The sequence below is a fragment of the Branchiostoma floridae genome, chromosome 1 (genome assembly GCF_000003815.2).
Source record: "Branchiostoma floridae strain S238N-H82 chromosome 1, Bfl_VNyyK, whole genome shotgun sequence".
NCBI lineage: Eukaryota > Metazoa > Chordata > Leptocardii > Amphioxiformes > Branchiostomatidae > Branchiostoma > Branchiostoma floridae.
This window is the reverse complement of record NC_049979.1, coordinates 19,284,842-19,312,492: the sequence shown is the minus strand read 5'-3', so window position 1 is coordinate 19,312,492 and position 27,651 is coordinate 19,284,842. Positions and strand designations below refer to the sequence as shown.

Below are 27,651 nucleotides of genomic sequence, written 5' to 3'. Positions count from 1 at the left end.
ACAGTTACCGAGATTGTTATCAACACCCCCTGTTCTTATTATACAGTTACCGAGATTGTACCTGTAGTTGCTTTCGTCTGCACACAATGGTTTTCATATACGATTCAGCAGTTGACGAGTCATAAAAAGACGAATCTATGTCATCAAACTTCACTAATGTTTTAAAACAGGGTGCGGATATGGCCAGCGCACTGATACAACAAGGCTTCGGTGATCTGTTGCAGCGGGCCCGCAGCACCGTCGACTCATCCTCCACACCGCCTCCGTACAGAGCCACCACCAGGAACACCTTTGACAAAGACTGGGGCTCCGCCTCAACCACAGATCAGCTACTGAGGCTGCTCTCATTGCCCACGGGGGATGAACTCGAGGCAAGTCTTTTGATATAATCATGTCACGTAAAATCATAATGATAACACATACTACAATAGAAATAATAAGAAGAATATATGGACCAGTAAGACGTTTCCATTCATGGCTTCAGTACTATGCGAGTGCCAGACGTCAATTCTTTGCAATATAATAAGAGGTTAAATTTGCTTCTTTGTTATCATATTAGTCAACTGAAACTAAACTGAAACTTTGTTTTAGATTCATTACCGTGAATATCTTTCAACGTTACATGTATTTCTCAACGCCACCTCACCATATTTTGCGTTAATTCTACTCATTATAAGAATAACGTTGAAACTGCTTCTCCGATTATTACCGTTGGTTAATTTTAGTTTACTTCTCATTACCACATTATTAATGTTCTCAACAGCTTCAGAAGTTCGTACGATCTACACATATCGAGTTCATGTCGGCTCACATGTCCAGTCTGACCCGTCTGAACCAGATCGAACAGGCGTTAGAGGCGCTGACGTCACTGTTCGGTACGGGAGAGCTGGTGAACACTGGAACAGAGGTACATTTTGTAAAATATTATCCTGATGATTGATTAGGACAATTTCAAGTGGTCCAGTCACCTATTTAGATACCTAATTATAACATGTAAGCATATCAAGGTGTGGTTATAGCTATTCACTTTCAAGGTTTTCATAATCTAGGTGCTTTACATACATGATAGCTCTCATTATTGCGGAAAAAATAACTGCAACCGATCTCGGTTGTAAATCAAACTAAGCATTCAGCCAATAAGAGTTGATAATAACGTTTCATCGTTTCTCCATCTTTTTTGTTTTGTTTTGAAGGCTGTAGGCCATTGTATTTTTTCTTTACAAAAATTTACTCTTTGTAACGTAGTGTTTTCATAATACATATAATACATGTTACACCTTGCCAATCTGCCTGACAGGTCGTATTGGTTGAGGCCATGCACAACGCTGGGCTTGCTCTCTACAATATAACCGTATTCGGTCCACAACCGGTAGATCGAGACGCTCTGCTGTCTGTATCAACAGGTTTGCTGTACATATTCCTAAATAGATACATTTTATATCATAGCAATGGAGACATCTTTTCATGCATTTGCCTTAAGATATAAAAGAAGAATACCGATTTTATATGTTAGGCATTGTGATTATCTTATAAGCTTTTGCTATTTGTTCCTTTTTGTTTATTTATTGTAGTCATCCATGATGGACTAGGTTCAGCCCTGAGCAGCGCTCTTAGTCAATCATCAACAAAGAAAACCTGGTTTCCTCAGACGTACGGAGCATCCGAGCAGACAAAGGTACGGGTGACATATTTGTGGGTTTTTGCAGCGAGATTTCATGTGTGTTTTATTGTGCCTAGTGCCATACTATCTTAACGTATATCTATCCGTTTTGTAATAGCAATGAACAAACAATAAAATTTAAGTAAGGTACATTAGCATATCTAAAGATATATCAAGAATCCTCTCTGTATGTTTCATCAATATGGACTTTAAGCTGTTCTTAAGCTGTTTGTGGTTTAGCGGAAGGATCAAGACAATGAATTGGATCAATATCAATATTCATAGTTTTTGTCTTCAAAATGTAGGCGCAGGCAGTCATGGGTTATTTTTTCACCACGACGGAAATATCTCTACGTACACTCCTACACAACACCACAACGACCTCGCCTCCTGCGGTCATCAGGTCTCCTGCTGCAACAGTCATCTACCAACGACATGCCCGGGACCGTGTGCAGGAGGGAGAGTTCAGTCGGCAAAGATCGGAAGGCTTCGTTACCGTACCCGAGCCAGACATCGTCTTTCAGTCGTCGGGCAGCGACGCCGACGTGGTGGACTCAAGGGTGAGCATGTTGTGGTTGTTATCGTTGTTATTGTACTTTGTTGTGAATACAGGTTAGAGCACACTAATAGCTGCAAGGTTGACGCGATATTGAAGTTTCTGGTAATATTTGTCAGGCACCCAGATCTTCGTACCAACGTTCGCGTTAATATACAGAAAAAAATGTGTATGAGTCAAATCATTAACTTAGCATGTTGTGGTTGTTATCGTTGTTATTGTACTTTGTTGTGAATACAGGTTAGAGCACACTAATAGCTGCAAGGTTGACGCGATATTGAAGTTTCTGGTAATATTTGTCAGGCACCCAGATCTTCGTACCAACGTTCGCGTTAATATACAGAAAAAAATGTGTATGAGTCAAATCATTAACTTGAAGCTACTTATACCTACGTTTACCTGTAGCTCGCCAGATATGTACAAGGTAGTCTATTAGTGTTAAACAATGCATTTTACATTCAAGCCCTCGGCGGTCATAAATTTCTATTTGACTTTAACCATGTAATTCAGTGTTGTATTATTGGCTGTATTATTCTACCCAGTTCATAGCATTTTCACGAAACCCGTTCATCTGGGACAACGACACAGATACACGGTCGTCTGTCGTCTCCTTGGACTTTTACGATGAAGCTGGACAGCCTGTCCCTGTACAGGACACACAGGAGCCGTTACAGGTACGTGATTGTACTGTGCATGATCATTCTTATTTGATATACTGTTAACACTATGACGTATGAAACACACACACGCACATATGATAGAGAGAGAAAGAGAGAGAAAGAGAACGTTCGTTTTGTGCATTTTGTGTCAACAGTTGCGTCATGTGGAATGAACGAAGAAAAACAAATGTCTCACGATAATCAGTTAAAGTAAAACTGTTTTACAATTTTGACAGTCATCCTTATAAGCTTGAATGTAACATTATGATAATTGTATTCCCAGTTTTACGTCCAGAATTACGACACGCCCGGCACCCCCACGGTTGTGTTCATGAACGACTCTGCTGTGGCGAGTAACGGCCTGTTGTACCACAGGATGGATGTTGGCAACAGCTCCATGACGTCAGCCATTGTTGTCATGCTCCTGCCTCCCCCTCATGTCATAGGTCAGCATCCCACTAACGTTACAATTATGTGCTTCAATTTTTCACCGATATGTCGGTGTAGAGATATTGTGAACGCACAGCATGATATATTACATACGCAGCAAGCCTAGAAGCCGAAACAAATGAAGCTCATACATATCAGAAATGCCCTAATACGCAATTTCTACTCAATCGAAAACTTCCACTAAAGGCTTAGGGTCGAATCGCTTATATGAAAAGTGCATATTCAACGACAAAATTGTTTTCTAAAAATTAATGTATTTTTTACATCTATAGTTTTTATAGTGATCCCATATTAGTAAGCGGAAAGAGGAAAACCTACGGCAAAGAAGCTAAATGGCGGCTATCTGCTGACTTTACCACTCTCTCATTACATCAGGTTACCGGGTGTACATGCAGTACAACCAGCCCCCAACACCAGATAACTACAACTTCAGCACCGTCATACCACCGCTGCACACGGCGTGTACAGTCGGTCAGTCTGACTTATCCGGCGGTGATGTCACCGCAACCTTCCCTAAGTCATATCCAGAAGTCAACGGGACGTACTACATCGGGGTGGAAGAACTAGGTACGTATTGCAGCGGGCGAGAAATAAATAAATCCCAGATGCTGGATCTACATTCAATAAGAACTGGTTGGTTGACTCGTATTGTTTCATTGTTATATCATAAGTAATTGTAATTACATGTTACATGTGTCATCAGAACTTGATTGCAATCACATTGATAAATTCAAAAGCACTTAGCAACTTCCGGGTTAAACCATCCAAGGTGGCTGATACTACTTACGTCTGGTCACGTGAGTGCCTTACAGATCCGACGGAATGCCGGAATGTTCCCGGTGCGTCCTACGCTGACGTAACGGCTAGGCTGAGGACGGCACGATGCAACGAGACGTACAGGCTGGCCATCCTCACGCCCAGGTGCAACTGGTGGAACGTGGCTGGGAATAAGTGGAACCCATCTGGCTGTACAGTATGTACACGTTTCATACAGACGTTGCTCCTATAAGACTTGCAGTTGATCGCCGGTTTATCTCAGCATGACTTGGTGTATGAGGGATCTTTCATTCCTGGTTCCAATTCCAAGTGACCGCCAATGTTGTGTCCAAGGTATACCTCAGCACTTTCCTCAATTGACAGGTAAAAATGAATACCTAACTTTAATTGGGAATATCCTTAGAATTGTAATATAGACCATGAGATGAAGTTCCAGTGGTCTAGGAGAACCAAACCTCGAGTAAATCAAAAACACACGACACTTAACGATAACAGTAGATTTCTATCCCGTTGTGCGTTGGAGAAAAACAAGAATCCTCTCTGAGTTGCTCACCTCTAGAGCTGGTTGATTGTTAACATGTGGAACAAAGAAATAAATCAAACAATTTTCTCGTCAGGTTGGTCCGAACACTACAGCAACCCACACCCAGTGCCTGACGACACATCTCACCTCTTTCGGAGCAGACTTCATAGTGCCCCCCAACTCCATCGACTTCAGCACGGTGTTCGCCAAGTTCGCCAACCTGAGTGACAACGCCGCGGTGTTCTCCACAGTCATCGTCATGTTCGGGCTGTACTTCATCGTCGTTTTCTTTGCGATGAGAGCGGACAAACGGGATGTAGTGAAGGTGAGTTCCTCGTTTTATCATAAAAAGTTGCATTGATTATGTTAATGACGAAGAAAGTCCCTTCATAGATAATGATTACATTTGTAATTTTACATAAATCTTAAGGTGCGTGAGACCATTACACCCAAATCAATTTTTCCTGATGACTGACTACAATTATATGTATTGTTCAAGGAAGATGGATGTCTGCACAAAATATACACCCTTCTGAAGTAACTGTTATGGAACATCATAAGATTGCATACTTTGAATAAATTTCTATTTTGATCTAATAATACTTTATATGGTTGTCATTGGTGTCACAAGCACTTCAACAATAGTGACCCTGTAAACATTCTGTATTACGATTTTATTCTGACTTAGTGGGGAGTTCTACCCATCGCCGACAACCACAGTTCCGACGCCCATCTCTACCTGCTCACCGTGTACACCGGCATGAAGGCCAACTCTGGCACCTCCTCCAGGGTCGGCATCATCCTACATGGGGAACTCGGGGATTCGGGACCAAGACCACTGGCAGCATGTCAACAGCAGGTTATCAATTATTGCAATATCGTTGACGAATATACATTGATTATATAGATGTACTGGATGAGTAGGCACAAGGAAAATGAGGCTCACACGTTTTTCACATATTCCTTGCTTAAGCTAATAAATCTATCTTTTGCATTTGATTTTAGTGTTATAGCTGTATGAGACATCATAAAGGTTCATACAAGTGTTATGTTCATACATGTGTCAATAAAGTGTTATAATATGGTGCTCTATGATAGTGATTGACAAAAAGAGGCGTAACGAGAAGAGTTGTTGTTTGGGGTACAGCTTTTACTCCCTTTTTATCGTGTACATGTCGCATTGAATCGGTCAACATTTTGAACCTTTATTTACCCATATACATCCCAGTACATCGTGTTTCGACATAATTCAGGTCTTCAAGCGTGGCAGTGTGTCCACTTTCCTCCTGTCTACTCCTGAGAGCCTGGGAGGCCTGACCAACATCCACGTGTGGCACGACAGCTCCGGAGAAGGTGGGGGAGCGAGTTGGTTTCTGGATCGCCTGGTTGTTGAGGACCTTCAAACCAACACTCGGTAAGAGAGAAATAGATTTACCATATGTGACAACATGATTCAGATCTATAGTAGATTTTTGTAGTTGTTGTGTTATTTGTATTTTGGATAACAATGGTGAATAAATTTTAGGTACGTGTTCTTCTGCCAACGGTGGCTGGCAGTAGAGATGGAGGATGGGAAGGTGGACAGATTCCTGAGCGCAGCCGGACGCGATGAGCTCACCAATTTCTCGTCAATATTTCAAACCAAGACTCGCCAGGATATAAGGTATAAGGTTATCGAACTGAGGTCGTGAATATTATCCATCTATTCAACATCCAAACTACTAGTATAACTACATCAATTTCAGAAGGAAAATATAGGCAGCTTGCATTGCGTGAGGTATAGATGGTATCCAAAGCCTCATAACAATGCCATGGCGTCCATGGCGACGGTAAATTTTTCTAATCTCAAAATGATGCAATGTCAGTCAATATACCACAACTAACTACCATAGAGATTGCCAGTTCTTTTGCAAGATCGCTATTTCCTTCGCAAATGGCACACGCATATTCAGACACCATTGCTTTATCATTGACCTTCCTTTAACATTATATCACCGCACAGCGATGGTCACCTGTGGTTCTCGGTAGCCTCCCGGCCCACCCGGAGTCACTTCACCCGTGTCCAGCGGGCCTCCTGCTGCCTGTCTCTGGTCTTCCTCACCATGATCACCAATGCCATGTTCTATCGGACGGACGAGAGCATCAAACAACAGGTGGGTGGAGCCCTGCTGAAACTGCATTTTTCTCATTTCCAAACTTATCGAGCTACTGAAAGATTCACGCCCATGTACATTCTTACGCTGCTTAGTTTGATGCTAGCTTACTTGCCACAGTGTAAATTGCCACAATTGGCACAAAGCATACCATCTTAAAGCGGTTTTAAACCAAGCGTACCAAGCGACCTTTTGAATGATACCTAGTTTGGCCTATTTGAAGACACTTTTCACTAACCCAAATTCTAGGGTTAGGGTTAGTTAGGGTTAAACTTTAACAATCACCTTATACGTCACTTCACAACACCATTTGACTGTGCATAATCTGTCTGAAGGCCTTGTTCTATCTAATAGGTGTAACTAAGTAAGTACTCCCTGGCTGTGCCTAAAGAACCTCATTGTATTAACAGGTTTACCGTTTGGGCCCTCTGGTATTCACTCTGAGCCAATTGTGGATCAGCTTTGTCAGCACACTCATTGTGTTTCCGGTCAACTTCATCATCGTCTACGTCTTCCGGAAATCAAGACCAAAGCCGCGAACAAAACCGTCTTCTAGGACTGAAGACATTTACAAGGTCGTTCTGTTCAGTTGTCATTTCTAGAGTATTTCCATAGCGTTATAAGTTCAAAGGAATTAATCTGACGCCTTTCCCCTAAGCACTTAGTATTCAAATACCTATACATCGTCAAGACCGACGAAGCGATAATTGATTTTTAATTAAAGTTAACGCATGGAACAGCTAGATAGATCTGGTTTTAAATATATGACCATCAGTTTCTTCACATTTTGTGTCTTTGACGTGTATTCCGACTGGTTTCTCTGCTCTGTACATTCCTTTGTCAGTCATAGACCCTGATGAGGATGGGGCATACAAGCTCAGTCACGTTTGGGAGCACAATGCGCCAGTATTACCGTAAGAAAGGTGGCAGACGGTCATCGCATTGGAAGGTGACTTACTCTTAAAAGTTAAACATTCCTTTGGCAGGTTCAGGGTAGCGGTTCAGCAGAACAACACCAGCCCGGCCTTCCCCACTGGTGTGTGTACATCGGCTGGGTTCTGGTCTTCCTGTCTGCAACAGTCTCCGCCTTCTTCGTCATCCTCTACAGCATGGAGTGGGGAGCGGAGAAGTCTGGGGAGTGGCTGACCTCCATACTACTCTCCATCTTCCAGTCGGTTCTCGTGGTCCAACCGATCAAGGTAGTTTGCGCATATTTTACACCTTCGTAAATTTTTTCCTGTCAGTATGTTTTGTCAAAAGTGATTTCAGTTTACATCTTCGAACCCCTGTCGACAAAAACACTCGATAACAAATTATGAATTAACTTTATTGTAAATCCATGCCCGAGGGCTAATTACAGATGAAACAAACGATGATATACAGCTGGGGTGTAAAGTAAAATGCATGAATAAGTAAACGTGGAATAACAGATATTTTAAATCCATTTCTTGTGTTCTTTTCTGCAGGTAATGGATACATAATACAATATGATTGACTTGAGGGTGGCCTACATGTAGCTTGATTTGCCCTTTGCCTAACCAGTCAACCCATACATGTCATATGCTTATACCTGACTATCGGATCCGCTTGACGTTTATTTGTTTCCTTCAACTTTTACAGGTGATTATATTTGCTGTCATAATTGCGATCACTTTCAAGAAGTTCGGCAAGGAGGAAGATACGCTGACGAGTGGCGGTCTAGCTGATGACGAGGAATTTCTACCTCCTGCTGCAGATGCTAGTAAGATTTCTTTTAACCAAAATGCACACTCTTACTATATTTTAAGTTGTGTTCCTTCCCCCAGATAAGCTGCATGTTAGTTTTAATCAATAATTTAATTGCAATATAAAACACGTCTTGTATAGTTACTAATCTTGCTAGTTCACTTAAACTACTGGGACTGTAAATGCGTAGCAAGTATAACGCCCTTCGAATTAACAAACGAGCTGCGCAGTCTTACGTACGTGCGGTCGCCTCGTCACCTAATTGTAACCCCTCTATTTTTCATCCTTAGAGCTTTTACTTCTAAAGAGAAGGAAATTTCAAACTAAGATTCTTGAGATTCAAAAAGTATCAATGTAAGTTGGCCACTCTTTCATAATGAATTAGCACCTATTTGGTACAGAAGACGTGAAGGCCCCGGTGATGCCTAAGTCCTCCGCCTCCGGTAGACAGGCTGATCTGGCGGCAGCCCGCAGCCGGCGGCTGAAGGAACTCCGGATGAACACGATCCTGTGGGACGTCACCAAACATTTCCTGGTGGTGGCCGTGGTCTTCTACCTGGCCTTCAGCAGTGTCCCCATGCACGGCTACTTCATGTACAAGGCTCTCAATAACACGTTTTCGTCAATAAAAATGGTAAGAATCATCATTTTTTTTTCTTTTAGGACACTTAATAGTTACTGTTGGAATATACATAATGTACTCCCAGACCCCGGTGCGTGTCAGCGGTGCATCCTTGGAGACAATCCTCCCTTGGCGCTGAATAAGGCTGTAAGGTAAAATAATTTTTTGGTACCAAGCTCGATAGAATTGGGTACCAAGCTTTGGTATTAAAGTCACCGCTAGGGCATGTATAGATGGTAAAATTTTTTCCATATCTCCCATGGCTTTGGACGCCCGCCAGTTAAGTTCTACATGTAAAGTTATGCACGTTTGTCGATTTTGAGTGGTCACTTGTTCAAGACTTGAAATTACAAACTACGAGACAATGTATGTGTTTATCTCTAACAAATACAGACGCATATAACGCCTGGTTTTTACTTGAGAAATTCCTGCTGACAAAAACTAGTGCAGTAATTTGACCACAAAAATGTTTGCTGAGGGATAAAGGAAACCAAGGAAAATGAATGAAACAAAACGTCATACTTTTATCACTTCTTTTTAATTGATGCATTCCATACTCCACCATATGATCTGTTGACCAACCATCTTTGTTATATGTATAACGCAACACCTCTTTTTGCTCTCTATTTTGACCTTTAGAATTGTGGTTTTGACTCAACCCTATTTCCATATATGACCCATTTAGCATAATCAGTATTGTGAGAATTTCAATTCAGCATTGTACAGTTCGTGCAGATACACTATGTTTAAGTTACCACTTTCGTAGTTCAATGATTCTATCTGCACGTACTGTTCCACGTACTGGACAGTGGCTCGAATTTCATTTAAATACAATGTGTATTTTTTATTGTTCTACTCACAATATTCTTCTCTCAGTTTCTAACTCTTTCTTAATTTGTGGGAAAGTAGAGATCTTTAGTCAGTGTGGAATGATTGGACGACACCATTCCGACTTGGGAGTTCATTTGGTCACAGATCATGCCCATCATGGTCATGAGTTCATGTTCGTGTCCAAACTCTCCAAACACTTCAGTGAGGAAGCGGATGTAGGGTGCTCCGTCACAGTTACGCTTTGAAACGAACCCCGATACTGTAGACAAGCCGAGAAAGATGTCAGCCTCGTGAGACATGAACGAAAACTGTTTGGAATCGTGCGTGCCGTTGTCTAGTGCTCGGCCCTGCACCGCTTCCCCCTGGCATGCTTGGATGAAGAACAGTTTGGGTTTCCCCTTCAGGCTGGGACACCGCTCCATTTTGACATGCTTCATGAGTTCGCAAATGTCGATCCCCACGTCGTTGGAGGAGAAGACTTTGCTGGACGTCCCGTGAGACATGATGCAGCACACGAAACAGTCGTAGTTGGAGTGGTCGGCCTGGCCGAGTTGAATGAAAACGTCCACCATCTTGGCGTGGTCAAGGTTACTGTGAGAAACCACGTCAAAGTGAAGTTGTTGGAACAGGCTGGCAACTCGATCTAAAGCAAGGAAGAACATTTGAATGTGTTGATTTCGTCACCCATTCATTTTTTTAAAGTGTCTTTTATTCTGTGAAAGGACATAGCCGCGGTAAACGTAACATTAAACTTTCGTCCCAACAAAAGCGTCGGACGAAAGGTCAAAAGGAGCATGCGCACAAAGAGCTAAGTAAACAATGCAATAAAATGGAATAAGCTAAGCTTTCCTAAGCACGGGTTGTTCATTTAATGTAGCCTAAGAAAGACTTGCGGCCTCAAAAAAAACCCAGCAAAATAAGGGGGCACACACCAGTTTATTTGGGGGTTCAAATGGAGGCGACACACCCTCAAGTCTAGCGACCATCTCTTCCAGGGAATTATCCTGAAGGAAAATAACTGTATATGGGGTGAGAGGATATACCTTCAGCTACAAGACCAACTGAGTTTCGATCCTTCAACTTCTCTAATTTTGAAAAATTATAGGGAAAAAACATTCTTTTCATGTCAAAAATGATGCACAAAATCGGGCATTTTCGCATTGGATAAAACAGATGAAGAAGATTTTTCCGGCAAGCACGACTGATACTGCCAGAAAGAGGAAAATCTAAAGACTAATCCAGCCAATTATAAAGAAAATTCTAGTACTACAGTTTTTTTAATCATCCACGGCGCGCGGCATTGCAGCTTTGCTTGACACAGCGCTTCAGAGGTAAATCTAGGTCACGGGCCTCTTTACATTCAGGCGTAGGGATATCGCGGAAGCAACGCGCGGACCAAAACACAATTTGCACCAAAAACACACCATTTCCTACGCTTTTCAGCCATGTAACCGTTTAATGTCATTTCGCAGGAAATAATGAGAAATGTCAACTCAAACTTGGGCCCTCGGAAGCCTTTCGTCACTTTTTGGTCGCGGAAGAACTGGGGTGTGCACCGATAAAGAAAAACAGTCATGGTGATTCGTGAATAATTTCATCATGTTGGAAAGTCAATGTATATCACGGTTCACAACCCGGATCTATTTGCACCAATCGTCGGCTGTCGATTGTATATGTATATCCTGGACATGTGGAGAGAATGGAAAAATCCCAAGATAGCTTTTGAATGCATTGATTGCAAAGGGCATGCAAGTATGTGATATGTGAAGCATACCTGTATCTTCCTCGGCCCCAACCCTCTCCTGTAGCCGTATGAATTTGGTGTTGTTGATAATGACGGCCAGTCCTCGTGGTTTGTGGCTCATCTCGTACGATTTGGAGCGCATGCAGTCCTTCTGTGAGACCGGATCATGTCTCTTTTTGTACAGTTCATGTCTGAGACGCTCGTTCTCGCTCTCCATGGCTCGTACTGTCTCGTCTGGGCTGAGGCCTTGTCTTCGCTCGAATTCCTCTACTCTTGCCTGGAGTTCCTCTTTTTCTTGTGTGACGTTGTCCAGTTTCTGCGTGAGAGCTAGGACTCTTTCACGCATCTCTGCCAGCCTCTCTTCAGTGTGTGTCAGCATTCTGTTCAGGCATGCCAGCCTCAGGCGACAGGGGTTCCAGTCGGAGGGGAATCTCGACTTCTTGGTCGTCATGGAGCCGCCGGTACTTCAGAACGTGTCTTCTATGGGCCAAGACTTTCTTTACAGCTGCAAATGATGGTAGAAATCACTATTTGAACGTGTTTGTTGACATTCATGATGGATCTCGATTAAGTCATATGATCAGTTTCTTACCAGGGAGTGATTCTTCCAAGTCGGGACAACAGGTCATCATCAGGAGCGACTTGAGCGCAGATTCAGTGGCAGGAGGCACACATTCCACCATTCCACCGGACATTCTACCCACGTCGCTTGTCCCAGACATAACCATACAAGACCCGGTCAAACAAACGCTGACTCTTGTTGAACTCACTGTACCCTTCGAACAAAACGCACATAGTGCGGAGGACTGGAAAAGGGCAAAATATGAAGACTTAGTGAATGAAATTGACATGCACAGCACCTACAAAGCTACTCTTGTCACTATTGAAATTGGTAGTAGGGGGTGGGTTAACAGTGAGAACTGCTCGAAGTTAAAATCTCTGTGTGTTGTAAGCCACAAGGAACGCGAAGTTCGCCAGCTGAAACGCAAGTTAGGAAAGTGTGCAGTATGCACTTCATATGTTATATATTGTGCAAGAAATACACTTGGGTGGGAAAAACCTCTGGGTCTATTCTCAAGCTGCTGATAGTTGTATCCGTTACAAGAGATAGTGCAATATGCAATTAGTGCAATATATGAGTTTTGCAATCTTCATGTGCAATATGTTTCAAGAATTTTAAAACAGTCTATACCTCAGCAGTCCGACGCACACGATTGTCCTTTTTTAATATGTTTTACCTTGCGCCCTCTGGACGTCGTAAGTCCAGAAAAAGGGTCGACCTAGGTATTTTTAATCTTTCATCTTGTATTTGTATGTCTAATTCTAAGGCTCAATAAAGATGATTCTCACACATATCCTGTTAGCCCCGATATCACTCTACGTACATCGCATTTCTTCTTTTGTTACCTTCCTATGTCTGGGACCAACGTTAGTGAACATAGGAAAATCGATATCCCGGTAGCATACTTACTAGATTCTTCCACGAACTCAATCTGTGCCTCTCCCTCTTCCGTCCTTAGCACGAAAGCTACTTTCCCGCCGCCGATAGTCGGACTGGTGAAATACATGTAGAGCCATAGCGTAACGTCTGTATTTTCTGGCTCGTTAAGGGGCAGCCCCCTGACGAGGATACACGACTCGGGCCGTCTGACAATGGCCGCCATGTTGTTCTGCCGACGTTGACGTACCCCTGGCATTTTGATGACACCGTTGTAGAAATCCGGCTTATATGTACATAGAATTTGGCAATTAAAACCTGAAGCGATCTTTATGAGCTACCTGTTACTTACAAGAATCTGTTCTACTATCCTTATACTGGGTTGTTTCAGTCGACGTGGCGAGCAAACGCATGACGACCCTGAGCAAACATGTATACGATAACGCCCCCTTGACCTTTACCTGCATTGGCTTACTTTTATATTGATCCATTCGATCGGAACGCTCGATGACGTCATGGGGAACCCCCTTCGTCACACTTTAGGTGCTTAGATACATACGAAGGGGTCATATGTCATTTGTACACGTTGTTGGTTCCCTCTGCTCTCTCTCTCTCTCTCTCCCTCTCTCTCTCTCTTGTATATATATATATATATATATATATATACACAAATACCTCAGTACCGTATAGCATTAGCACATGATACCTTTGGATATATACATATAGAATACAACACGGTGTATTCCGTATCACCCTCGGTCCCAAACCTCCCGCGGGTCGGATCACCCTCCCGGCCTTCGGGCGATCCTTCCCACGGTCGGGCTGGTACCTCGGTCGATAAGGAATACACCGTACCGTGTTGTATTCTATATCTATGTCATACCTGGGCCGTGATGACGTTCGATACAGGTGTTCCGGACCGTGTGATTAGCAGCCGTACCACACAGGTTTCGGAGTTTTATCACACAGGCTTCCATCGAACATTTCGAACATACTTTGCACACGCCAGTGCTGCTCGGTCGAAAACTCGAATACCTGATTCGGACGGTTGGAACATTAATGTTGTAACAATGTTTATTCGAGTGTTGCATTCTATATACACAATTCTGTTTACCTCAATGAAATATGGAGGCATTTATTTTGATGAGGCATCGATGGATTGTGATGTTTGGTATGCGGAGAGAGGTTGGCAAGACGAAGGTTAAAATCGATTTTGCCCCCCGTGGTGTGTAACCTCATATTTTCACGGTTCATGAGAAAAGATGACACAATAGATCTAAAAAGGCTCTATGATGTCTCCGGAATTACGTTCATTCAATCACACCTGCACCAAATATCTGATTGACAGGTGAAATCAGTCGATGGCGTCTGGGACTGGACCAACACCGAACTGCTGAAGGTTCTGTTTGCCCAACCGGAGAGCAGCATTCTGGACGACCAGTCCTACAGGGTCGGGGCAGCTGCCTTCAAGCAGTTTAGAAGCCGCCAGGGTACGTTCCTATCCATTAACCATGTAGCCAGACTGTGTGGAACAATGAAAACCCGGCTATAACAGCATGGAAGAATGATACAATAGTGATCGGCCATCATTGCGTAAGTCGGCTTACTTGCAGGAATGATTCCCACCTAGAATTTAGATTTGCATTGGCAATGTATATAACATTAACAATGCGCCTGTCATCCTATAATATATAACTACCGAATAAACAAGCGTGTTGACTTCTAGGGCTGAATCCCTTGACCCAATGTGATTTTTGTTATTACTGCAAAGACTGCAGGTGTTGCTCTAGATCTGTAATAAACCTAGTTCCTGTACTATGCATATATCCTACAACAATGTACAATGGGGTCGTAAGATCCCGCTGCCAGCAAGTAGTGACAAAACACCTGACGTTTATTAATTACCAGAGAAACCTCTGGGACTCATCATGCTTCTATCAAATATTACAGGTGCCTGTATACCAAACACCATGGCCCCTCCTCTATGTAAGCTGGACTATTCCTGGACGCAGCACGAAAACGAAGATTTTGGGGTAGGTTGGCGACCACTATTGGACACAAACGTCACTACCATTTCGCTGAGACCAAGACTTCCAAGGAGAGACGTTCTAAGATTCCTGACCAACGTCACATCACGTCGACGTCCGTACGGAAAACTGGGAGACGTGGTAGACTTCTATAGAAGATGGAACGATTACTACGAACAGCGGAAAAATGGCTCACGTTTCGCTGCCTCAATGGCATCCGCCTGGGTATTCACACCGGGAGGGTCTTTCCCCTACAGCGGGAAAGTAGACACCTACACCGACGGAGCCTACATGTTCGAGATCGGTGACGATCCCCGTCAGGCCGTCCTCACCATCAAACATCTACAGGAGAACAGTTGGCTGGATCACCTCACAGAAGCCGTGATAGTGGAGATTAACGCTTACAACGCCAACGCCGATCTGTTTGCGGTGATCGACTTGCAGGTAGAGTTTCAAGCCGGACGCGCGGCTACAACAAACAAAGACATCCACATCTTCAAGTTGTACTCCTATCTAGGGACTACTGGTCAACTGACGATTGCGTTTCAGGTAGAACTACATGTATACCGTAAGCTCTTGGAATATTATAGGCTCTCCATCACCGGTTACAATTTATTGCTGTTTATTTGCTGCAAGTTTACGTCCGAAGACCTATTGCAAGGTTAGGGCCTTGGGAAATATTTTCAAGTGGTAAAGACCAAGTACCAAGACCAGATCACGCCACCTAGAACAAGACCAACTTGTTTGTAACGACAATGACAATGGCACGTTCCTTCCTAGCCAAAACGAAACACAGATCTCATTTTGCTTTCGGTTTTCAAATAAGAATATTTCATGTGCATATTGATTACTTCCGTGATACTCCATGATATAAGGTGATCATACAGCCATCGTATGCCTCTTTTTCAGATCATTTTCGCCATCTTGTTTGCCTTGTCGCTGATCAGAGAGGGAAAGAAACTACTGAAACAGAAGAGGAAGTATTTCTCCCAGCCTTGGAACAATCTGGAGTTCCTCCGCCTCCTGTTGTGTATTGTGGCCATCGTCATGTTTGCTGTGAAGGAAGGGGTTCGAAACTACCACGTCGACACAATGAAAAGTCTTCAAGGTACATACAAACAGAATATGTCAAAGGAAGTTTACTTTTGCTACTGAATGCTTCGGATATCTGCGAAGGTTTCATGGATCTAGATTTGTCCTCTAGCTTAGCATTATTCTTTGTGTTCTAATAAGTTACCTTATAGATAAGCTTACGGCGTTAGCTTACGTTTAGCAAAAGTGTGGCGAATATTTTGTTAAAGTTTAAGTGTGGTAGCATATAGCTCCGGAAGGTTAGTGAAAAATGTGCATACACATGAAGAGAGTTCGAGAGACAGACACAAACTGTTAACAGTTTTTATTCCCTAAATGTGATTCAGTGTTATTTCTAAGGTGTCCAGTATTGTTGATTTCTCATTATGAAGTGATTATTTCTTCTCTAGGTGGCTATCACAGCTTCCGTTCTATGGCCGTGTACTCGGATGTCTTCTCTGCATTTCTGGCCATCCTTGTGTTCGTGATGACGTTACAGTTCCTGCAGCTGTTGGGCTTCAATCGGCTGATCGGAGCCCTGTTCCACACACTGAGCAACGCGGGCAGGAAGATCGCGATGCTCGCCTTGCTAATATTCATTCTTATTACCGGTAAGTAACTTTCAGCAGGATCATTTCTAAAAATATCTTTAGGATCGCCTCTTATAACATCAATTAAGTAGATCATAAATTTAGTTACTTCAGCGGTATCATTAAATGGCGTAGTGGTGTTTACAGTGTGCCTGCACAGGTTGGTTACTGGTTTTCGGTTTGACTACAGGGACTGGCTACTTTTAGCATGTATTTATTTGTTGACGTTAATGTATTTGATACTCAGCAGCACTTCACTCTTTTTCTCTCGAGCATGAAAGCAAGAAAAGTTTGTACACATGTATTTGACTTGACGCTCTTCTAACTCTTTTGCTGTGCATTTTTCGTTGAAGTTGTCTATTCCTACAAGCAGTAACGTTGGAATTCTTCCTTTTCAATGTCGTAAGCCAAAGAAATCTTAAGGTTTTCACCTCGGACTTTTCCTATATTTTGATGTTGCCTGTACCTAGCATACAGTACTGCCGGAGTTCTCCTTTTCGGACGCTGGAACCACGACTACATCAGCTTCCCTTCAGCCGTCCGCTCACAGCTCCTCATGATCTTTGAGACCGTGTCCTACCACAACATCATCCTGAGCCATCCTGTCGTGGGCCGATTGTTTTTCTTCAGGTAACAAACGTGTAGAAACGTGTAGAAACTCGTATGTTAGATGTTTGATGCAAATAGAAACAGTAAAGCAGTAAAAAGAAAATGTTGAAAATCAATAGCATCTTGCTTAGAATTATTGATACGTTTAGGCGCGTGGTTTTCGTCCCTTGGTACCCCATGTGACACTGTATATGACAGTCTGTAGTTTAGATACCTTGTGGCTAATGTACAAAGGATGTCATCCGTAGAATTTACTTACTGTGGCGTAGACTGATTTGGAAATCTTAGGACAGAATTGAATTCAGCATAACTGTTACAGCCAGTCTACGCTAGGCCAGGAGATAAGGGAGGGGCTATTACATCATGTTTTATACCCATAATCAAACTACAATTGTGGAAAACATTACATCAAAACTGAAAAGTGCAAAGGCACACCGAAGTGTAAGCACCCAGGGACTGTTGCATGAATGAGTTTGTAGTTGGGGTATGCACTGTGCTGGGACGGCACCGTTGTGTTTAGTTGTGTGGGTGTTCAGCACCAAGGACAGGTATGTTAGCGTATGGGTGAATGGTGTTCAGCACCAAAGACAGGATTATTTACCTGTTTGTGAGTGGTGTTCAGCACCAAGGACAGGTATGTTAGCGTATGGATGTATGGTGTCCAGCACCAAGGACAGGTTTGTTAACCTGTTTGTGGGTGGTGTTCAGCACCAAGGACAGGTTTATTTACCTGTTTGTGGGTGGTGTTCAGCACCAAGGACAGGTTTATTTACCTGTTTGTGGGTGGTGTTCAGCACCAAGGACAGGTTTATTTACCTGTTTGTGGGTGGTGTTCAGCACCAAGGACAGGTTTATTTACCTGTTTGTGGGTGGTCTTCAGCACCAAGGACAGGTTTATTTACCAGTTTGTGGGTGGTGTTCAGCACCAAGGAGAGGTATGTTAGCGTATGGATGTATGGTGTTCAGCACCAAAGACAGAATTATTTACCTATTTGTGGGTGGTGTTCAGCACCGAGGGCAGGTATTCTTGCCTTATGAAGACCAAGGAATTTAAAAAGAATTATTTGTGTAGACAGTGAATGGATGCATGAATCACTTTATGAACCTAACCGTGGTGATTGTAGGTAAGAAAAGTCTGCAACACTCAACGCGGCTGTCTAACTATCCGTGACAACTCTGGGAGGGCGTACTTGATTAATTGTATGTAATAGCCCAAATACTATCTAACATGGGTCGCAAGATATCATGTTAAAACAACAAAATGTCTCACAGAAGCCTTTTAACGGCACGGTTTCAGTTCAATTCAGCTCACGGTCTCACAGCGACCCCTAGTGATCAAAAAGCAAACTGCAGGTCCTTCGTTGACTTGGTAAAAGAAAACGTGAAGCTGATTGGCCAACGTGGAGTCTACTGTTAATATGATTGGACAAAGCTAACCTATGACAGGTAAATATGATGAACCGTAGGCTTTAATTGATATGTTACGATTGGTCAACATTGGTATCATGTCTACCAATGATAATCCTTAATACATTGACCAATCACAGATCCGAAATCAAATTCCTCTTCGCCTGGAATAATGATAATAATAATTTTGTCCGCAAGGCGTCGCTTCTATAACAGTACACATCTGCGCTGTTATATGTAACGTTAACGTTGTAACGTTAGCCATTGTTTCCTTCAGTTAAACTTGTTTGATACTATCAATTGTGTCAATTATTTTACGTGAAGAAGTTTAGATATGTAGACAGAAGATGATCTTGTTGCAGCTACGTGGTTATCGCCATCACCATCATCCTGAACGTCTTCGTGTCCATCCTGGACGATGAGCTGCGAACGTCCAAGCGTGATCCTCGTGACCTTGGCGGAGACACGGACATGGGAGAGTTCATGATAGACAGATTCCTTCAGTTCCTAGGAGTCGTAACTGGGCAAGGAGCTGCTAAAGGTAACCTTGAGTACATTTGAAACATTATTCAAGCCCAGCGGCTTGAGAAACTTATTTTTGAGCAGCAAACATTAGAGCTTGATTTCAAGTTGCTTTACTGCAATTGCAATGCATTATTATATATAATAGTACTATTACACCATCTGTTTTGTGGCCTTTCAAAGTATAGTGTTGTTGTTGTTTTTTACACTGTTCAGGTTCCTGATTACTATTAGTCGCCATGTTTACTATGACATTATTGCAAGTCATTATGAATGGACATCATACTTTTGTGGTGTCATGCAGTCTTGAATAATTGGTCAAATGACAGTCAAAATCTCTTGCATTCTTACAATGAGAGCTATTTAGTCGAGCTATCTTTGGAACGTATCATCGCATGTATACTGTGCATTAGTGACCAAATGCTCAATCTGTCACACACCCCTCTAGCTGATGACAAGACACATACGGACAGCGTAGATGCGCAGCTGAAAGAACTGGAGGAAAAACTGGACCTCGTACTGCAGAAGGCTGACTCTATATAAGATTTAGTTTACACAGAACAACTGGCTAACTAAATGTAGATTGGATCAGCAAATAAGGAATGTCATTTTGGCATCTTCTAAAATTTTGCTCTACCCTTGCCTTCAAAACTCCTTCCAACAGAACAAGACATCCTGAAATATCTTAACACATGTAAAAATTTATATACTTTTGAGGGTTGAACTTCTCAAAGGTAAAATTTATGTAGTGATTACCATTATCACTACATAACGCTAAATAACTGATGAAGAAAAGTTGAAAAAACTTTGTGCAGTAATATGTAAGTGTGGATTATAACCTGAAAGTAAAAAACACATAATGCAAGTATAAGTGAATAGAATAACTTTATTATTGTCCTAAGCTCTAAAAGAAAACAGAATAATGAGAAAACTGAGGTTCTTGTTTGAACAATGTAGTAAATGTATCTTAAATGTATGTACTTCTTCTCTTCCTGAGATACAATATTCCGCTTAAAATGAATGTGACAGGATAGTAATAAAACTATGGGCTGAAACATTATATATGATATAATGCCAGCATAATTGAGGTATAACATAATGTTTATACAGAATATAATCAGAAAATGCACTATAGAATAACTTGATGTGCTCTGCTCCATTAGGTATAACAATATGATCCCATTCTGTAATGACTTTGAAAGAATTCAGAATAGAACTGAATTCTAACTGAAGTGAGAAACATTGACTGTGTTATCATTATGCATCTAGTGTAGATTATAACATGAAGATCGATAAACATTAATTTTTTAGTCTCATGAACAAAACAAAAATAACATCTCCTATACTGTATTTTGTTAATGTGAAGTCTTGTGACTTTCCCAAAACTTTATGATAAAGCTGGGAAGATAAATATTATTAGTTAACCACGTGGTCTTATTGCTATGTAACAAGAACAAGAAGCTCAAATTAGAAATCACATTTTGAATATTCAAAAAAAGAATAAAATAAACTATCATACAATATACAAGTAAAACCTGTTGAAATCAATGTAAGTCAATGACAGAAATAGCTTATAAAGGATAACACAATATAAGTAGTCTAAGAGGTATCCAGAGCCTCAGGTTTTCAGGACATCCACAATGTCCATCATTTCTTGAAAGCCTACACTATCCTTGCCTCTATATATGTAAGATTTAAGGTAATGAAGAAGACTTAGAATAAGTAAAATCTAATTTGAGATTTAGACTTGATGGCATAGCGAGATTGTAGCGGGGCTCTCTCCAGGACCCGTCTTCTGTCCGTCCCGGGACAGAAATCTGCTTGTCGGGGACGGAAAATAATTTGACCCCGTCCCTCGCAAAAATGACATAAAACTGTTGAAAATGTTCTTTGATAAACTTAAAATGACATGTTTCACCAACAAAATCAACAGCATGGGCTGCCAAACAATGAGTGGGATGGCAGAAAATTCAGCCCTGCACTGTAGTGTTGTTTCCACCCTTCAGTCAGACATGGACATGGAGGCACACAAACTGCGCCTACCCACCCTTCAGTCAGACATGGACATGGAGGCACACAAACTGCGCCTACTGAGGGCCTGCTGCATGATGTCCTCGCTCTCATCATGGCTGCCACCGCTGATGTGCATGTGGATCTTGATCAGAGCCTCGGGCAGGAGGACTTTAAACACGTAGTCTAGATACTGCAGAGGAGGGTAAAGTAACACATTACATACAGATTTTATGTTATCTAGTTGTACATGTACATATCCGAAAACCTAGAGTACTTTTTCTGGTTTAACTAGCCTCTACACTTCTTTTACTGTTACACTGTCTTATGTATACTACAAGCAGTTGTGACACATGACCATTGTAGAAATCTTTTTTGTTGACACCATATCTTTTTCCATATTGATCCAAGCATCAAGAATCCTGTTTATAATCATAGTGGCCCATCATTTACTAAACAATTAAATGCAACTGCTGTTTGGAGTAGTCTTAAAAAGAGCTCCCTACCATATGTGATGCTGCATCAGAATTTAAGTCAACTGGTATAACTGCCATTCAGCACAATATACCTGCATTGCAAACAGCCATACTCATTTGAGTGGAAACTACAGACAAGTTTCAGTGTACCTCAACATTTTCTATCTTACAGTAGAAAAAAACACTGTATATGTAGTGCCCCTTTTACTTACAAACTTTATAACGGGCAGAAGGACTATAAATGCCATACCTTGTTGTTGCCTGCCGGACAGAACATGGCGCTCAGCACCTCTAACACCTCGTCCTGCTGGTCTTCATGGAACATTCCCAGCCGCACCTGGAAGTTCAAGTCAGCTGCACAGAGGGGAAACACAATATGTTCTGCATTAGGGTCATTTTCTCTACAAAACTGGTCATTTGAACTGCATTGCAGAGTAGATTATATATAGAAATACACTTACTACAGTGTCTTCTGTGAAAAAAGACTAGTTAGCTGGACATGCATAGCAAAGTAAAGGAGAGATCACAAGTGATGTTTCCCAAATGCAAAGCACCATCAAGTAAGCGTAGAAGACCCTGTATATACCTGCATAAACTCTCTGAGGACATGTGCTATGAACTAGATGACCTAGTGCTTGGATTGGTTGAGATTGATGGAAGCATGAGAGCAATTGCTCATCAAGAAAGTCAATGTGACAACATAAATGCTAACAACATTACCTCTGGAAGATCCTCCTCTCTTGTAATCTTCATGCCTCCTACAGAAGATCTGCAAGTCAAAGAGTGAGACAAGGATTAGTGTAGTAGGTAAGGGAAGGTCTGACACTGAAATCTATACAGAAATTCTTATGACAGTGGTTCTGGACAATAAGGACTAAATTTTTCAGCAAATTGTCAAATTAAAGATTACTTTCTTCATATCACTGGAAAGGTGAATCAACATTCTATGTGACATCTAGAACCGTTAACATTACATGCAATTTAATTATCATGATGAAAACGTCCAAGGAATACAAAATGAAACGAAACAAAATGAAACTGTGTAAGGGTTATAAATGTTCAAACTTCCATCTATAATTTTGAAAATCTAAAAACGGAAGTTGTGATGACCTTGCCCTTGAATATGTCCTTGAGGTAGCGCTCATCCTTCTGAACCAGGAACCTGATCTGCTCACTATTCAGGTCCTTCACGTGCCTGACAGGAAAGGATAGGAAAATACAAGTTGAAGATCAACTGAATTAATAATTTTCTTTAAAGATAAAGCACATTGTTTTACCAATTCTCAAATGCCAATGAAATGAAATTTCCTCTATCATTCACACAGAACTTTTCTTTTCAGAAAATTTTACAAATTCAGTTTCATTTAATACCTGATGTTCTTGATAGAGTCCTCTATCTCAGTGGTTTGCCAATCATCAACAGCTCCGGGATCATCCATGTCAAAGAACATCTCATTCATCTCATCTTCTTGTTCATCCATGGCTTCTTCAATGGTACTGTTTCCATTCTGCATGTCTATGGTAATTTCCTCATCAACAATATCTGGATCATCATCTGGATAATCTTTGACTTTGCTCTTCTTTGCCTTACCTTGTCTTTTATTGCCCTGTCCAACCTCCTGGGAGGGTCTTGAGACTGTCTTCCTGCTTTTCTTTGCTGCTTTCTTGTCTTTTGAATCACGTTCAAGAACAACCTTTGACTTCTTGCCTCTTCCCCCACCCTTTTTTGTTGTCACTGCTCTCTTACTTGTTTGGGTTGGAATTTCATTGTTGACATCTACATCATTTTCATTTGCGTCTTGTTCAAAGGAATCAAAAGAAGCCTTTTCTCTCTGGCTATCTTTGTGATGACTCTGGCTAGTTCTGCTTGTATGTCTGGCTTTTTTGGCTTCTATGTCCTGGCTGCTTACAGCATTTTCATCTGACACATCGGAACAACTTTCCAGATCTTCGTCAAATACTGTGGAGCTAAACTTCCTTGTCTTTTCAATACTGTGATGGTCCTCAGGCTCAGTGGCTGAATCACCAGCTGAATCAACGTCAAACACATTTGGCCTCTGCTTCCTGAACCCTAACCTTTTCCTCATGACCTGTGAAGCGGCACGTTGTTTGGAGAAATGGTTGTCTTGTGTCCTGCGTTCTTGGACTTCATTTTTGCTGCTTGGGCTTCCTTGAGAGCTGGTCGACTCCTTTGTTTTCTCGAGAACAGGACTGAGGATTCTTCTGAACTCCTCAGCTTGAGAGATGTCCATCACCTTAACAACAGGAGACATGTTCAGTTTATCCACATGAGGTGGGCATGTCTTGGAAGAGATTTTGTGTGTGGTTTGTTTCTGTTGACTTTTACTGAGGACCGCAATATCATGAGCAATGGCTTCATGACTATCTGCAGACACTTTACTGGAATTTATGTCCAGTTCAGAAAATGATCTCTTGTTTGTGTCTGAAAGCAGTTCAATCTCATCATCATCATCAAATAACTCTGATAACATTTGCATCTTTTCTTTTATTGTCTTGGTTCTCTTGGCCTTTTGCTCTTCCTGTGAGGATGGATGTTTGGATGGTAGCTTGCCTAAATTCCTGTTAACGGCAACAGAATTCTTAGATGCATTCTGAGTTTTTGAATAACCACTATGGTCGCTATCATAGTCTTCTGTTCCTGTAGAGGATGGGGTTGGTAGAGGATTTGGGCCACAAGCTTGCTTCCCAAAACTCTTTTCCTTCTTGTCTTTATTTCTTACCACATTTTCTTGGGAAGAAGGCCCATCCTGGTTGTCCTCCGATGACAGATAATCATCAAAGCAGTTTTTCCTGACAGCATTTCTGCCCTTTCTCCGAGACAGCTTACTCAACTTGCTTGGCTGCTTACTCAGTGGTGAATCTAACTTCCTCTTAGTTCTGGTCTCACTGATAGTTGTTCTGAGGCTATTGTTGCCGCTGGATTCTGCTGATTTGTCTTCAAAGTGAGTTCTCAGATCACTGCTGTGCCCGTTGTTGTCATCTAGACTGGATGGGCCTCCACCTCTGAAGGTTTTTGTTGACCTATCAGCATCAGTATCAAGATATTTATTTTCCCTTGCATCATATGAGGTGTTTAGAAATGAGTGATGACTTCTTGCACCTATAGGACTGGATTTTTCCTCAACTCCTTTGCTGTCCTCAACATGTGACTCAAAAACATCACTGTCCAACACATTCTTGGAGTCTTCAGTGTCTACAAATAAGTCCTGATGACTTTTCTTACTGAAATAGCTTGACTTTTTCTCAACTTGTTTGCTGTCTTCAACAAGTGGCAAATCATTGTCCAGCACATTTTTGTATTCTCCTGTATTCTTGGTTTCCAACATGCCCTGTTTAGATTTGCCCCTATCTGTCATACAATTTGCCATATCAACAAGATCTTTATATGGTATCATTGTGTCTATCTCTTTAGCTTCATCTTTGTGGCCATCCTCTCTTACTCTATCTTTTGAGTTGTTATCATTGGTTCTCATCTTATGCATCTTACCATTCCCACCTTCACAAACAGAGGGGACAGCAACCTTGTTCTTTTTTGGTCGCCCTCTCTTTTTCTTTGGAACATTTCCTAAACCTGGTAACGTATCTTCTACTTGAGATAGTTGGATATCTTGAAATGTGTTTGACTCCTGACAACTCTGTGCCACAGCATTTGTAATCTCTTCCGATGTTCCTTCTCTGACTATCATTTGTATGTTAGCAGGAACAGCAACAGATGGAATGTCCTCTGGACAATCAGACACTTTCTTCTCCTTTACTATGTCATCAACAGGTTTCTTATCTACCTCATCATGGCATGCTTCACCTTCAATCTGAGCTTCTACATGATCCCTTGTTGTATCAGGAACATTTTGGTCCACTGAATCTGACTCCGAGATGTGGCTTGACGATGCAGTGTCCTTATGGGTTTGGTGAGCCTTCCTCTTGGAGATTTTCTTTTGTAATTTGCCTCGTTTCATCCTAGTGAGAAAAGAAACTAACAGTTACAGTCTTCAATCAGTTCATAAACAAACATATCATACAGTAGAAGCAGTATTCATTTAAAAGAAAGCTTTTCATAAACTTGAAGCAGTACTATCCATTGACTTACAAAATGAACTAGAGAGTCACATTCTCTTTGCCATGATAGCATTTCAAAATTCTATTTTTATGTAAACAACCCTAACCGCTCCGTTTTTGGCCAAGTTTGACCGTAGAAGCTTGGTAATAATGACTATTAACTCTCCTCTACTTCATTCTTGTTCTTTTCTTGGACCTAAAAGCCCCAAAACACGTGCACGCCTGTCGGTATAATCTGTTCATTTTCGAATCGGTCCAACATCTGGTCCACTGATTTTTTTCAGGTCTGGTTTCTCTGGACCGGTCCAACGAGAAATACTGGTACCCACCCCTATTAGTATATGTTATTTTACATTCTGAACTTAACAGCTACATACATTTTGTGGAGATTGATCCTACTCTTCTCCACAGCAGCAGGGACTTCAGAACCATCAGACATGGAAGTTGTTGTTTCCTCGGGGGCTCGGCTGAAATAGTTGCTGATGTCTGTTGTTTCTGTCTTGGGAAGCTGGCTCAAACCTTGGAACAACTAGAAAACAAAACATTATCTCAACACAAAATGTTAATTTGCTACTCCTAGAATGCAGACTGTCTTTTATTCTTTAATGAAATTCTCATTCTACAATAATCATATAATAATATATCTTCATCAAACCCTTCTTGTTATTTAGTTTCCAACAAAACGTCCCTGCATCTACCCCCCACACGCGCTCGAAGGTCCGCTTTGTTCTCGAAGGTCTGTTTTTTCAATGCACACTATTTTAAAAAGGCGGACTTATTGGTATTTCCAACGGGTTTAGAATCCTAGAAAAATTGCTCACTTTGTCATAGAGTAAAGATGAATCGTTACCCTGCGTTTTACAGTTAGTTCTTCCTGAGCCCGGGGCGTGCCAAAAAACAACAGAGTCCGCATTATACAGTTATTTAAAAGGCGCGGACCGCGCGAGGAGGGGCGTGTCACGCGTTAGAAAAACAACTTTCACGCCATGAAAGTGGCTGACCGCTGTGACACCCCCGTTAAACTCCAGCTCCGGCCCGCATATCAAAGCCAGTTAAAAGTTCGGAGAAGTGATCACGGGCCATTTCATTACTGATGTACTCAACCTTTCGTTTTCGTCGAATAAGATGTTGTCTGAAGCAGTTATGTGAGTGTCTGATTTTGCCTTTGAAACCCTCTCAAAAACACAGGAAATGCCATTTCAGAGAGTTCAATTTTCCCCCTAGGAAACTCGCGCCTTCAGCGCTCGCCCTGTGCCTTCGGCGCTCGTTGGTCCGTCAGAGGGTATGACGAACCCCCACCCGACAAAATCCTGGTTACGGGCATGATACAGATTAAGAGATACAAATTAAAAACTCATACCACTAGCCCGACACTAGGGCTATATACATATTAGTATGTTATGCAATGAACGGTTAAGAGTTAACTTTCTTCAGGCATCTTTTGGCTCTTTAATAGTCTTACTTGTACCTGATCCATGGGCAGTGCCTGTGGGTGCTCGCTGCTGTACTGACACACACAGGCCACCAGTCGAACCTGTTCTAACCCGAAACTGCGGTAGCTTCCGCCTGGAGGAATAAACACAACTTTATAGACCAGGAGAATAGAACAAACAGTTTCCAGTAGTAGTATACTAGTTGATAAGAACAATGAAATACAATGTATCAATCTGGTTAATTTGGATGTCATTTTGACCTTTACTGATGCGTCAAGTTAGTAATTTTCT

At 41.8% G+C, this 27,651-nt stretch overlaps 4 protein-coding genes across 8 annotated transcripts in view; 2 read left to right on the top strand and 2 right to left on the bottom strand.

Moving 5' to 3' along the window:
• Window positions 1–8,808, top strand: part of LOC118411557 (polycystic kidney disease protein 1-like 2) — a 16,109-nt gene extending 7,301 nt beyond the window's left edge. The window contains exons 7-25 of the mRNA XM_035813959.1: window positions 171–371; window positions 764–907; window positions 1,298–1,403; window positions 1,572–1,675; window positions 1,966–2,220; window positions 2,759–2,890; window positions 3,159–3,321; window positions 3,701–3,892; window positions 4,138–4,298; window positions 4,720–4,950; window positions 5,314–5,484; window positions 5,879–6,039; window positions 6,151–6,288; window positions 6,628–6,778; window positions 7,189–7,353; window positions 7,765–7,977; window positions 8,399–8,519; window positions 8,584–8,594; window positions 8,794–8,808. Coding sequence (XP_035669852.1) covers window positions 171–371; window positions 764–907; window positions 1,298–1,403; window positions 1,572–1,675; window positions 1,966–2,220; window positions 2,759–2,890; window positions 3,159–3,321; window positions 3,701–3,892; window positions 4,138–4,298; window positions 4,720–4,950; window positions 5,314–5,484; window positions 5,879–6,039; window positions 6,151–6,288; window positions 6,628–6,778; window positions 7,189–7,353; window positions 7,765–7,977; window positions 8,399–8,519; window positions 8,584–8,594; window positions 8,794–8,808 — 2,835 coding nt within the window. The remainder of the gene's footprint in view (window positions 1–170; window positions 372–763; window positions 908–1,297; window positions 1,404–1,571; window positions 1,676–1,965; window positions 2,221–2,758; window positions 2,891–3,158; window positions 3,322–3,700; window positions 3,893–4,137; window positions 4,299–4,719; window positions 4,951–5,313; window positions 5,485–5,878; window positions 6,040–6,150; window positions 6,289–6,627; window positions 6,779–7,188; window positions 7,354–7,764; window positions 7,978–8,398; window positions 8,520–8,583; window positions 8,595–8,793) is intronic.
• A 102-nt stretch (window positions 8,809–8,910) lies between these two features.
• On the top strand, window positions 8,911–20,677 carry LOC118420380 (polycystic kidney disease 2-like 2 protein). Its single transcript, XM_035827176.1, has 8 exons — window positions 8,911–9,137; window positions 14,487–14,628; window positions 15,089–15,714; window positions 16,075–16,273; window positions 16,647–16,847; window positions 17,297–17,456; window positions 19,205–19,383; window positions 19,813–20,677. Exons 1-8 carry the CDS (start codon window positions 8,925–8,927, stop codon window positions 19,905–19,907), a joined length of 1,815 nt encoding a protein of 604 aa, XP_035683069.1. The 5' UTR covers window positions 8,911–8,924; the 3' UTR covers window positions 19,908–20,677.
• Window positions 9,676–13,570, bottom strand: LOC118420396 (caspase-3-like). Its single transcript, XM_035827178.1, has 3 exons — window positions 13,172–13,570; window positions 11,731–12,205; window positions 9,676–10,599 (listed from the first exon to the last, which is right to left on the bottom strand). The coding sequence occupies exons 2-3, from the start codon at window positions 12,149–12,151 to the stop codon at window positions 10,016–10,018; spliced, it is 1,005 nt and encodes a 334-aa protein (XP_035683071.1). The 5' UTR covers window positions 12,152–12,205; window positions 13,172–13,570; the 3' UTR covers window positions 9,676–10,015.
• Window positions 20,235–27,651, bottom strand: part of LOC118420313 — a 13,530-nt gene continuing 6,113 nt past the window's right edge. For 3 of the 5 annotated variants that reach the window (XM_035827108.1, XM_035827100.1, XM_035827073.1), the window contains exons 5-11: window positions 27,390–27,493; window positions 26,305–26,456; window positions 23,222–25,828; window positions 22,961–23,045; window positions 22,571–22,619; window positions 22,101–22,204; window positions 20,237–21,567 (exon numbers count right to left, since the gene is read on the bottom strand). In XM_035827108.1, the coding sequence (XP_035683001.1) occupies window positions 21,415–21,567; window positions 22,101–22,204; window positions 22,571–22,619; window positions 22,961–23,045; window positions 23,222–25,828; window positions 26,305–26,456; window positions 27,390–27,493 (3,254 nt within the window). In that variant the 3' untranslated portion in view covers window positions 20,237–21,414. Of the gene's footprint in view, window positions 21,568–22,100; window positions 22,205–22,570; window positions 22,620–22,960; window positions 23,046–23,221; window positions 25,829–26,304; window positions 26,457–27,389; window positions 27,494–27,651 lie in introns of all 5 variants that reach the window. The other 2 variants (XM_035827082.1, XM_035827091.1) reach the window with 2 other exon arrangements.